Genomic DNA, 13,888 nt, shown 5'->3' with positions numbered 1-13,888 from the left:
CCAGGGAGCCCCGCAGGCCAAATCTTAGCCCCCTGTGGGCCATATCCTGTCAGTGGGCCTTGAGTTTCACACAGCTGTTCTGGATGGAATTAGATCTTTGTGCCAAATTCAGCATATTTAATATTCTGATATTGCTCCAAGAGTTGCTTGTCTTGAAAATGATCAGGAAAGGTTTTTTTGTTCCTTGATTTCCCCAGTATAATAATGGGCTGAATATAGCATTCAAGATTTCATTGACTTTGCAGCACAATCTGGTGAAATTGTATATGAAGACTTCTAATAATTAGGAAAACTATATATTTTGGACATTCCCCCCTCTTTTTTAAAACCCAGATGTGACAAAAACTAGAATTATATGTAATATAGAAATATAGAGGTATGTTGTCTGTCCTGTTCACTAAAACAAAATTGATTTTTTAACATTTATTATACCTAAAACTGAAATTGGAAGATATGGGGAAGATTTTCAGAAGTCATGGGACAATCTTTAATACCACTCATGGGTACTTGCACTTCCTAGAAGCAAAAGAAACCATTTGTTTTTTATTGCATGCATATATGCATATTTAATGAAGGTTGCAATGTTAAGATAGTTTTGCAAATTATCTTTACTATTTAGCATAGAAGCACAATGGAGCAGGGAAGGAAGGAAGGAGAGAGAGAAAGAATGAAAGAAAGAGAAAGACAAAAGAAAGACCTTGCAAAGCATCTTTTTTGGCTATATTTTTATGCTATCTTTTGTCAATTGAAAATGACCTACATGATGATCCTTGTTTCCTTGCAACATCTCTTCTCCATCCACCTATAATGTGAATTAGAATGCAAAAGAGTAGACTACCGGTTGTACGTCAGGTGGCGTCAGAAGCGAGGACTGCAAGCTCCACGGCCCCGTTTCGGAGGCTTCAAAAGGAGCTATAGTCACACTGTAGGGGTGGTGAAGCAAAGTGGGGCACTTTGCAGGTCGAGGAGAGCCGCCTCTCCTCCAAAAATGTGGTACAGTGGCGGTCAACATGGTTGCCATGAAGCTGGGGACAGCCAGAACACCTAAGAAAGTACAGGAGCGAAGAGGTCAGTGAACAGAGATTGTTTCTGGGTGAGATAATTTTTCTTTTCTTTAAAAATTAGTGCAAGGAAAACAAACAAAACAAAAAAATTCTGAGAAGAGATTCTAAAAATATAACCATTTAAGCCGGTAAAGAAAATATTTTTAATAAAGAGATCTATGCTGAAAAGTAAATTGAGAGTTCCATCTATTGACGAAAGGAAGAGTGGCTCCTATATGCCTGGAAATTTACAATAAAAGACTCAAAGAACTTGGAAAACACCTTGGTCTATCAGAGTATTAAGTACCGTATTTTGGGGGTATAAGATGCACCTTTTTCCCCCCAAAAAGAGGGTGAAAATCTGAGTGCGTCTTATACATTGAATACATCATTTTTGGCCTACCGAAACCCCTCCCCTTTGCAAAAATGGACCTGTAGAGGCTTTTGGAGGCCTACAAAGTGCTGCTGGGGGCTGGGGAGGGAAAAAAACGAGCAAAAAACAGCCTGGTTTTGCTCCCCACACCCCCCAGGAGCACTCTACAAGCTTCCTAAAAAAACCATGGCGTGCAGAGGATTTGGGAGGCTGCAGAGTGCAAACACTTTTTTTTAAAAAAAAAAACCTCTTCAAAATCATGGTGTCTTATAGTCCAAAAAATACGGTAAATGCTGAAACTGGCTCATTTAAAGAATTGACTTTGCTTTGAAAAAAAATTGCTTTTGAGTGAAATAAATATCTGGTGGAAAAAAGGCAGCATGGAAATTTGAGAGGAGAGTCCCATCCTCTGATGATCTGAAATTTGGATTCTTTTTTAACTAGATTGTGGTTTTACTGTTTATTTCACCTTTATTGCTATTATGATTGGAGTTGAAGGTACAGTTGTGGAAATGAGGACTTTTTTAATGAGATGACTTCATTGTTCCAAAATATTATGGATTCAATCGATGGTATGAGAAAAGGGAGAACATTTTGCAAAGAAATTAATAAAGATCAAACTGCCCATGAACTGGTGGAAACAATAGAAAGACTAGATGAAATGGATTACTCAAGCCAGCAAATTGAATATGAACAGGGAAAAAATGTGGATCAGAAATATCAGCAAATGAAGCAACAGTTCGATGAAGAGAAAGACCAGATAAATGGCAAGCAAAAGGAGCGGAAAGAACTGATGGATTGGCCACATTAACAAATAAATCAAGGATTGGAGGAAAATAGGACTGACAAATCAGCTGTTAAAGGAAGAAAGACTGAAGAAAATAAAACAGACAAATTGACAATTGGAGAGACAGGAAGATACTTTTGATAAGGAGACGGGGACATGGGCAGACATCTGGGAGAATTGGCATTATAAGATTGTACTGGGAGAAATGCTTAGATTCAACAAGAAAAATATAGATGCAGATAGAGATAAAGATGAGGAATGTTGGAGGCGAACTAAAAATGGATATGGATTGAAGCACTACATGGGAGAAGAGATGATGGATAGAAAAAAATTGCCCTTTAAATATTAAAGTAGTCTGATTGTAAGTTGAAAGAAGCAAAAATTAAATTAGATAGGGGAAATATTATAATATAAATGTTTATAGAATGAATAAAAATAACAAAGATTAGAATTTTACAGATGTTAGGCATTTTTAATGCATGCTTAAATAATACAATGAGGATTACTTAAATTTGATAAATGTGACATAAATCACTAACATTGCTAGCATGAATTGGATTAATATAAATACTCAGAATCAATTTTGCCTATACACAATAGAGAAATGTTTATATTCAACAAGAAAAATAGAGATGAAGATAGAGATAAAGATGAGGAATTAGGCATTTTTGTTTATGTATGTTTAAACAATAGAATGAGGATTACTTAAATTTAAATGTGATAAGCGATTACTAATATTGTTACTGTGAATTGAATGATACTCAGAACAAACTCTGTTCACACACAATATGGATGTATATTTAAAAAAAAATAGAATAGAAAAAAATAGAATGCAAAAGAGTGACTGGTCAAATCACTTAGAATTGAGTATCTGAATGAGAACTTGAACCTGTTATTTTGGCTATTGAACCATTGCTGTAGGAATGAAAAAGGGTTTTTTTTGGCATGCCATGTATTGATCATCTTTATAAAATAAGAGATTCAGAATTTGCTTTTGGAATTTTGGAAACACAAAATAATATAGAAACTATATATGTGTATATATGACTTTATTCAGGTTGCCCTAATAATCACTTCAAGATATGTTTTAGGTCTCTTGGTTGTGTGGGTAGATAATATAAAACGTCTTGCAATGTCATGCAAGCTTTTGCAGCCTTAACAACTGCTGAGAAACCATTAACCAAAGTCCCACTTCAACATCTCCCAACACAAGCATGGCTGCTTTCCAGGTCTTGCAATCTCATACAACAACAACATATTTTGATTAGAGCTGTAGAAGTCCTTTGATGCCAGAGCCATTCAAAACACAGCTTATGTTCTGCCGAGCAGCTGTCATCAGGCTGTTCCAAGAGCTATCAGCTGCTGACATTGCCTTCTGGCATCATTCAGCACCACATTTGTAACAGGGCATTAATACAGAATCTACATGATTGTTTTCAAGCAAAGCTGTATTTCTATCACTATTAATTTCAGATCAAATGTTCAATATTGGTTTAAAAATGGATGCTGACAGCTAATGAGTGTTCTCCCATACAATCAGCATCTTCTCTTGGCACTTTGGTATTTGCGTGTTTGAGTTGCTTTTCTTTCATTGTTGCTTTGGGGATGAGCCATTTTTCTTCCACTCATTTTGTTTCTTCTTCAGACCAGAAAGCATGTTGTCTCAATTGCCTAATTTCTGCCAGAGGAGCCATTACAATTTCTGAGGTTTGTTTTTCTTTTCAAAGATTTTGATAATGTAAGCAAGTTTGGATAAAAAGAGTTACTTCCTGTGTTGCAGGAGGAAAAGGCCAAAGCCTACAAAAAGGAAAAACAGAGGGAGAAGAAAAGGAGGGCAGAGGAAGACTTGACATTTGAAGAGGACGATGAAATGGCTGCTGTAATGGGTTTCTCTGGTTTTGGCTCAACTAAGAAAAGCCACTGATAAGCCAGAAACTGCATTTTGAATGGCTACTGTTTATGTCCTGATGATGCTTCAAAATCCTAGAAAGACAATGCAAAGAATTTGCATCTAAATTACCTGATATAAATTGTGAAACAATTCCATACTACACATGTGGGACTGATTCTGCCCTACCATATTTCCCTGGTTGAAAAGATAGCACCACGTTTGCTTGTGTATTGATAACTCTAAATCTCAAATAAAAATACCATCAAATAATATCTTCCCTCCCTTGATTCCCTGACTATTTAAGGATACATCTTTTCTCAAGATCTGCTTGAAATGCACACATAATTTCACACAGAATTCTGTGGAGATTATAGATTAATTTTTAAGCACTAAATTTCTCTTGGCCTTGTCTGCAGTTGCAATTTTCTGGTGCAAGTTCTGTTTGCTTTTTACTTTGTATTGCATGCATGTTTTTTTCTTTTAATAAACTCATAAAAATCTAGTGCAATGGGTTTTTTAAAACTGTTTTATAAAGTGTTTATATATGGGGTGGGGAGAGGATAGATTCATATACACTATTATTTTCCAGAACTCACTGGAGATTATTATCTATATACTGAGCAAGTTATTGTCTGCACCATTAGCTTGCTGAAATGTTTCTTTTAATATATTTAGTTGGTAACTTAGAAGGATCAAGGTTCTGGTTGATCTCCTTTCATTGATATAGATAGTAAATTATCTGAGAATCTGGTAAGCTTAGGCTAATTTGATTTTCCCCCTCTGAAATAGCAGTAAATGGTGCTCTGCTCTAAAAATAGAGAAATTTCTCATCAAGAAAAAAATTGCCCCAGTGGGTTTGCCTGTATTTTTTTAAAAAAAGAAATCTCCAGTTTAAAGATTTTCCAAGGTTAGAATAGTAAAATTCCCTTTGGGCTTAATGCAAGTGTTGAGAAGGAATCCCAGATGAATCTCTTTTCTATTAAAGTAGAATGAGCCTTGCCAGTATCTTGCCACTGGCCATATTGAATAGATAACTCTGAGTTTTATCAGAACAGATGGGGGGTTGATAGAGAAAAAGGAGCTTTCTTGCCATCTTGATTCAGAGTGGAGAAATGTTATCAGTGCTGCTCTAGCTGCTGTTTATGCCCCGTGTCATTTTCATTGCTTTCTTAATTTTAGTTCAGCCAACCCCACTGTGACTCATTCATCGGTTTAGGAGGATTTACATCTAGCATGACTGATTTTCATAGTCTCTCCCTTATAGTGATGGGATCATTGTTCTTGCTTTTCTCCTCACTTTAATTAAATCTTACGTTCTTTCAGATACAGGTAGAATAAATCCTACAATGTTTTCTGCTGTTTTAATTCCTTAATCTTAGACTGCTGACAGCTTCATTGCTTCAGATATTTCCACTTCAATTCAGATTATAATCCCCACTGAAGATGTCATTGAAATGATACAAAGCCTGTAGCACTGCTAGCAGAGATTCAAATGTCCTTGGAGACTTGATCCTTCAAAATAAAATAAAAAATACCTGCTTAATGTTCCCCAGATTCCGTCAGTGCACCTGTAATGGCTTCTCTCCTAACTTGAGAAAGTAAAGACTCTTGAAATGGATTATTTCAAAAGCAACCTTTAATCAGTCAGGATGGAAACTATTGGAAGGAAAGCAGCATCTGAAAACCTTTAGTCCATGCAAATGGGATTAAGCTGATAATGACCCCCCCCCCTTGTCCGAATGCAGATTCTGACCAATACACGTGTGATGATGCTTCCATAACTTTTCTGCTCTGGGAGTCAATAAAGCACACGTCCCCATGGCTTTCTCTAGTTAGACATCAAAGTTATATATCCCACATGGCTACCATAAACATCCCTCCAGAGATGCTGGGACCTTCAGTCTCCCGGTGACAGGAAACCAGTTGTAAAGTTGTAAAACTCAGTTGTTTCAGATGTAGCTAATGATTTAACTCCGAGGCTCCCCTCCTCCCAATTGAATGGCATATCACTTTTAGAGATCTGACAGCACCAAAGAGAAATGAACATTTAATTCCAACAATGTCCCTATTTGCATTCAAACCATAAAATAAAAAATGAAACCTATTGCTAAATATTGTAGACAATTTGAAGAGAGGAAGTGCAAAAAAGAGATACAATGCTGTGTTAATTCCTTTTATGCACATTAAAATATGGAACATTTTGAATAATTTTACCTAGCCAGCAGTGTTGCAAAGTGCTCATTATTGTACCTTGATCCAATTTGGTTAGTAATAGTATAATCCAGGAGATCTCTGATACAGGTGAGCAGTGAATATGCTGTCCTAATGTTCTAAACTTAATACTAGCTGTGTTAGTGTGTTTCAAAGAGATTCCTCTGTTCTACATATTGTTAAAAGCTGTTGCAATTGAAGCACAGCCCTTTTATCTGCACTTTATGGGTGGGGAAAATCAATGACTACTTAGCTCTAGTGGTGGGTATATTCATTTTTAGTCTCAGAGATTGACTAGTATTTGCTGGGAAATAAATGTGAATGGCATTCCTATTTTGCTTATGAGTTCCTATATATGTTTGATCTTTATGGAATCAGAATGCTGTTGTAAATGGGCCTTTGATTTGATACAGCATTGTTCTTTTTGTGTTCTTGAAAAGGTTAACATAGAGATGTTTGCTCTTTTAAGCCATGCAGTACAGGAAATGGCACTAATGTACAATTTTTACACATGTTTTGATAATGTATTGTTTGTCAAATTTTGAATAATTATCTTAATGAAGAATAACACAATAAGCTACAGAATCATATCAATTGCTAGTTAATATGACAAAAGGGGAAGGAACCCCTCTGCACAATATAGTGTCTATATGTGTGCATCAGTGTGGGTAGAGAAAGGAATGTAATTTCCATGGTATTTTCTTCCCTGTTTCCTATTAGAAACCTTTTACCTCTATTCAAGCCTAAGGGCATCTTCCTCTATGGGGCCAGAGCATCTGCCTGCACATGCAGTATTTCTGCCAGTTTTTCCTATCCCAGCACTGGAGGTTTTCTCCGAGTGGTGGTGTGGGGGGAATGTCTTTGTCTTGGGCACTTGCTGAGAGCAATGGAGTGTGTAGTGGCAGAGATACAGACTCCTGCTGGATTCCCAGCAGCAGGAGCTGCCTCTAGCCAAGGATGCAAAAAAAAAATGTTTCCTTGAAAGAAATAATATTTAGACAAGAAACTAGAGAAAATGTTTTTCTGCAAAGATCATTAATCCCAAATTCCCCATTCAACTTTTTGTGTGCTGAAACTAGCCCTTTGATTTCCTACTGCTCAAATCACAGTTCTTTGTACCAACTGCTAATAATTCAACCATAATTCATCTTTACCTGATCTGATTAAGCATGCTGGAATTCCTCTGTTGTCTTTTTCAATGTCTCTGTGTGCCACGTTTTTCCCAGGGAGCCAAGGACTGCATAGGCTGAAATGGGTGATTTTTAAAAATCTGATTCTGTCTTGAATGGATACTGATTTGCTACCTCTTTGGTTAGGCAGAAAAAGCCTGGGTGAAGTCTGTATTAAATTTCTCACTATGGGTAGGCCTCTCTTAATGACCACAAACTGAACCCAAAATTTTGGTCATAAATTGTTGCAGTCATTAAGTGGTCACCATGTCACCTGACTCAGTTTTACAACAGTTTTTAGTACAGTTGTAAAGTGAGTCACGGTTAAGCAAATCACATAACCATTAACTGAACCATGTATTTATTAAAGAAATCCATTCTCATGAATGCAAAAAATGTCAGAAACAGGTTAAAAAAGTCACAAATCGTTTCACGTGAATACAGGATGCCGCAATCAGTCATAAATGCAAGCCAATTGTCAAGCATCCAAAGTGTAATTATGTGATTGTTTATATGTGCACAGGCAGTCATAACTCTAGAAAAGGTCATAACATTTTGAGATCCATTGTAATTTCAAATGGTTGTTAAGTGACTGGTCATTAAACAAGCATTACCTGTAAGTTTATTTTATCTCTTCTGTAATTTATTGCTCTTCATGCAGATATATAAAGTCAGAATGATGCAAGTTTTGTTTTCCGGTTTTAACAGATCAGGAAATTGAAAGTGCTTTGTAACCATTATAGGAATATTTATAATTAAGCTTGTGCCGTTGTTTCTTTATTCTTACTGTTGGTCCATGTAATCCATGAATGTGATTGGTAATAACTGTAAAAATGACACATTTCCCTCCTTTAACTACTGTCGTCCTCAATCAGGATGATTTTTTCCCTAAGGTTTTGTATATATGCACTTCTTCAACAAGTACGGAAGGGATTTTTTTTAGCAAAAATGAAATTATAGAAAAACTAGTCACTAAAACAAAAGCAAATTTTTAAACAAATATGAGTATGTGTATGGGCAGAAAAAAAACACACAACTCTAATTTTAAGGACAAATTCAGATATTTTAAATATATTTAATATTTCTATTCAGAAATCATCAATGTCACTAATAAATTATAACCAGATTTAAATATATTTATACTATGTTTTATGATTTTTTCAAAACTTTCAAAAATGGGAGAAAACACCTTGTTCAAAGCAGTGTGCTTTCTAAATTTCTTTCAAAGACCTTTTTAAAAATTAGAATTAGGTGAATTTTACATGATTGCAATACTCTAAATTAATTGAGATATATCTTGAAGAAAATAGAGGCATGAAAGAGAAATATATTCTAAACACATCAAAATGGCCTGCTCTGCAATTCTGAAAGGTAGAGTTCTGATGCAGTCTTAGGTATGCTGACTTTCGCTACTTCATTTCAGCATGACTTGTTGCATTATTTTGGATCAAGAAAGAGATAGCATAGTTAAAGCCAGTTGCTTTCTGATTTTTTCCCTAAAACTTCAGAATGTCTGGCAAACTATTAAATCTTTCTGTTGGTTTTTGCAGTATTTGATTATGTATCAAGTTATATCTATCCATTTTAAACATTGAGATAGTCTGAAAAACAGTTTTGATTAACTTGCAAACTTTTCCATCTGATTTGGAATGCCAATCCCACTGAAAGAATAATTCCAGTGGATTTGAAAGCTTCCACATTACTGCAATATTTTAGTTAGATTCAGTTGAACAAGCAGATTATACTTATATCATAGGATGTTTCTACATATGTCTCTTCTATTATAGAGAACTGCAGCCATATTTCTGTCTATAATAAAGTTCTGGTTTTACAATTCTTTGCAAAGGACAGAAGACTGATAATAGTGACTATTTTTATAGTTTTGTCTTCTAACTAGAAAAGGCAAGATTTAGGAAGACTTGGATACATTAAGGCTGACAACTAGAAGCTACCACCTCTTCTCTGGTTTCCCTATTCTCTAGCACAGAGGTCTCTAAGCCCTTGTCCATGGACCGGCACTAGTTCTCAGCTTGCCAGAAACTGGGCTGCACAAACAAGCACAGGAATGCAGGCAGCATAGGAACCACACCTCCTCCAGGCTGCAGAAAACCCTCTCTCCATGGAACCACTTCCTGGTGCCCAAAAAGTTGGGGGCCACTGCTCTAGCAAATGCTTCAGTACTATGTGCACTGAAGGAATCATACCTTTTTAAAAATTCAGTGTTTTCTAGTCAAATATTCCAGTCAAATATTTCATAGGTGATCTTTATTCAGTATAAGAATTGGCCATTAGCTTTCGTTGAAGAATGTGGGTTCTTCATAGAACTGATTTTGACCCCTGTGCATTAGTGACTCCCTTTAGGGGCAGAAAACCACAGTCTGGTGTTCGAAGGGAGCCTGTGTTTATACAACTGCTTGCAGGAGGTTGAGATTGTTCAGCACTCTTTGCAGGCTTGAAATGAATGTAAAATATTACACACTGTTAGGAGTCTTGAATGTCATTTATGAACTTGAAAAGTTCTGTTCCTTTGTGTCCTAGACATAAAAATTAATGAGCCAGTTGCAGAGTGTTTGTTTGCTGATGAAGCACAATATAACTTATTAACTTTTTATCTAGCTCCCATAGCAGACTGTATTATATAGAATTAAATCTTTTGGTTTTAGATTTTCTTATATATTCCCTATCTGACACTGTGTCTCTTCTTTTACCACTTCATTGCTATTTTTCAATTCTCCTTCCTTTCTCCTGCCAGTTTTTTTTTAATTCCTCATGGAGGAGATGGAGAGAAAATGGACTGAAGATGTTTAATTGTACAGTAATATTTTGTTCAGTACAATTGCTTATGCAGTTGTTTGTCTATGCCAACAATCTAATAGAATGTTCATATACCAAAATAATTGAATTTCTGGTTAAAATAACAGATGAAAAGAATTCTAAAATGATTTGGAGAGACACACGTACACAAAATTGTGCATAAATTACATCTGTAAACTACTCCAAGGATATTTGTCGGTTGGCTGATACATACATACAGCCAATAGAGTACATTTATAATAACAAGAAGCCTCACAGAGACATTAGAATTTAACAAGTTGATGACATTGAGGGAAACAAAGCTGCTTATCAGCTGCAATAGATACATTCTCTTATCGAAGCTGAGGGATTTTAAGACACTCTTAAATTTGGACTATTGTGCATACCGGATTATCAGGCATGAATTCTTTTATCTTCTGTAATTTTGTTCTCTAATACTTCCCACAAAACATAATGCCTTTGCTATCTATTCATACATTCCAGTCCCATTTATCCTTCAAATCCCCTTTTCACAGTCTGGTTTCCTCAGTTTATTATTAAATCCCCATTACTTTTTCAGGAAAGGAAAGAAGGACTTCTTTGCTATTTTCCACATATTTCTGTATACTTTGATACACTAAATGTTAAGTATTATACTTCTTTAACTCCAATTAACTAAGGATATGCTTTTAATAATGTACTATAGTAGTACATGTATATAAGAGGAAGTGCATGAGAAGGACATTGCAGCTGACTAAATTTGATACTGCCACCATCAGACATTTTGGCTATGATACTGTGGGTATAGCATTTATCAAGTGCTGAAGGAGAATAACAATTTCAAAGGAAATGTAATTAAGAAAAACACCTTATTCTACATATCAAAATTAATGGCAGCCAACATGTAACCTTCCCCCAAATAAAATATAATGTAAATCACCATGTATGTTTTCATCCATGGCTGTCTTTCAATTTTGAGAGTTTACCAGAGTATGGTAACTAAGAGACTGAACCATAAATTGGGAAAATAATGGTTCAAATCTCCTTTCTGCAATACTATCATTCACTCATCCACCGCCACCCCAGTCTTTCAATTGGGATAATACTGCTGATCTGACCTAAGGTACAAGGTTGTAAGAACTTCCCACACATAAGAATGATGGGGCGGCATTTTAACACTAATGCACATTTTTACAATGCATATTGTAAATTGCATATATTCCTTTATATCTTGTCATTTTACTTAACGCTTCCATGTAGTTCAAAGAAGGATTGGATACATTCATGTAGGAACTGAAAAACTCATCATTTCAGATGGTCAGAGAGCTGTAGCCAGAAATAAGTGGTGGCTGATTTTGATAGACACCTGAATTTGTCTATCGTGATTAGGAAATTAAGTTACCGTATGATTGCTTCTATTTCACACACTGACTATTGTTTCCAGTTTTGATTAGTAACCATTTTCTTTAGGGTTTCTACATAGGTTTCTCAGTGTTGTGAAGCTTTGTGTGAAATCAAACTGAAACAGTGTTAAAGCACACTGAACAAGCAATTCTCTGAATATAATAGAAGCTGCAACTGATAGAAGTTTTTTTTACAGAATGGATCAGCTGAGCTGGATGTTCGGCCTGGGAATGTGCTTCTAGGAATTCCTGTTAGGAACAGTCTTAAACATCTCTTTCTGGATTTTTTGCTTTCTGCAAGCTATTAGAATTTCTCATTTCCAAATGTAAATGTGAAAGACTGTTCTACCAGTAACTGCTTTGACACAGGAAAATATCTTTCAATGTCTATGTGGATATATGAATATAAAAGGATATAGTAAAATATATATTAGAAATTTACATGTATTTTAAAACTATTTGATCTTGAACTATAATTCCACAATTGTTTTTTTACACATATGATGACCAAGTGGGTATCTTTTGTTCTCTATATTAAAATTCCTTTTATTATTTTCTAGTTCTGTAACCAAAGCATCCCAGAATATAAACATTTCCTTCACCACCTTGTCCAAATAATTTATGAAAAAAATTGAATGGTACTAAGTTCCATATTGAACATTGCAACATGCCATTCAGTGTCATGCGAATCCACCTAATAAATGTGTCATCTATCTATATGTAATTAGCTTTAGAACTGTTAGGCTGCTGTGTGAAGTATCTCATCATTCTGTGACTTATAGAAGCAGCTACAGTACTTCAATGTCCTTCACAGTCTTCAAAATGGATAGCTACATTGAATCAGTTAAGACTGACATGCTTTTTTTCTGTGTCAAGATGCTACCTTGAAGCAAATTGCTATAGGAATTTATGAGGGTTCTGCAAAAAATATTGCTACTACTTATAGGTGTATTAATTTACTAAATTCTTGTGATCAATACATAATACAAGTTGTAATCCTGTCCCAGGTGCTTCTTTCTCTTCCTCTCAGTTTCATCATGATGGTATCTTGGCTCAATCTGTCTTACATTTTTCTGTAGTGAGGGTTGTTTTAAAAATAGCCTTTCATGTTGGAGGTGCATAACTTTTTCCCTCCTCTCACTTGTTCCTTTCTCTGTCTGATCTGTGATTTTCATTTATGGCGGATGAAAGAAAATGCCTCCAAAACTTTGAATATTTAACGAGGGGAGGAAAGAACGGGTAACCATTGGGGAGCATTTTTATCTCTTACCTGATACATGTTTGCAAAAAAAAAAAAAAAAAAAAAAGACAAGAAAACCCACAGCACTTCTTCAAAATCTCCTAAATCAATAGTTTATTTCTTTCTTTACCCCTAAATTGCATTCTGGAATGTTTTGTTCAGAAGACTGCTGTGTGCATAATATTCTTTGATTAATGCCAGGAGACACCCCTGGCTGTTTTCATCCACCTAAATTATGACTAGGAGGATAAGTGAGCCAGCAACCTTTTGCAAATGGGATCCGATATGGTTGACTGGAGAAGGAGACAAAATTGTATCCAAAGAATGATGAGGATGTTAATGTGGGAGATGAAATGGAACAGCTCTCTGTGGGGCCAGGCCACCAAACAAAATATCCAAGAACAGGAATCCTGAGGGAGTAATGTTAGAATTTATTCCAAATGAGCGTGCTTCTTTAAACAGTGTATATTATTTCAGTTGATTGGGGTTATTGTGAATGGGCTTGAATAACTAAATCTTAAACAATGGCTAAACCATGCTTTGAGTATTCAATTGTCAGTGAGGTATCAGAATAAAATGAATCTTTTTGGCACACGGTTTACTCTGCCTGCAAAGGGAAACCATTCAAAGTACCAAACCCTAAGAACCATTGCATGCAAACACACACATCACATCACCATAAATCCCTGTGCTAGTCCTGAGCAATGGACTGCAGTCAATTTACTTCAGCCTCCTGGCCCTTTGTGAAAAGGTTAATGTAAAACCTGTAGAATAGCTTCTTTCCCGGGGCTCTGCTGGAGTCCCTGAGATTAGACACAGTTGGAATTCTTGTGACTCCAGAAGGATGGGTGTTATAAAAGGAGGAGGAGGGGGAACTATATGATTCAGTGCTGATGGAATCACCCTTGATCCATCTGTCTGGGATATAATCCTCGCTTCAGTAATTAAAATAATAATAATAATCAGTATTACAAGGAA

General features: G+C 35.8%; 1 protein-coding gene across 1 annotated transcript in view; it reads left to right on the top strand.

Annotated features, from left to right (window-relative positions):
• The window catches only part of ZMAT2 (zinc finger matrin-type 2), a 61,450-nt gene extending 53,356 nt beyond the window's left edge, over positions 1-8,094 (top strand). Inside the window, exon 6 of the mRNA XM_014058875.2 lies at positions 3,984-8,094. Within this exon, the coding sequence (XP_013914350.1) occupies positions 3,984-4,127 (144 nt within the window). The 3' untranslated portion in view covers positions 4,128-8,094. The remainder of the gene's footprint in view (positions 1-3,983) is intronic.
• The last annotated feature ends 5,794 nt before the right edge of the window (positions 8,095-13,888 follow it).

The sequence above is a fragment of the Thamnophis sirtalis genome, unplaced genomic scaffold, assembly GCF_051295495.1.
Source record: "Thamnophis sirtalis isolate CommonGarterSnake01/CBP01778 unplaced genomic scaffold, rThaSir2_p1.2 scaffold_8, whole genome shotgun sequence".
NCBI classification, from domain to species: Eukaryota; Metazoa; Chordata; class Lepidosauria; order Squamata; family Natricidae; genus Thamnophis; species Thamnophis sirtalis.
The sequence above is the reverse complement of the archived record's forward strand: the minus strand, read 5'-3'. Positions and strand labels throughout refer to the sequence as shown.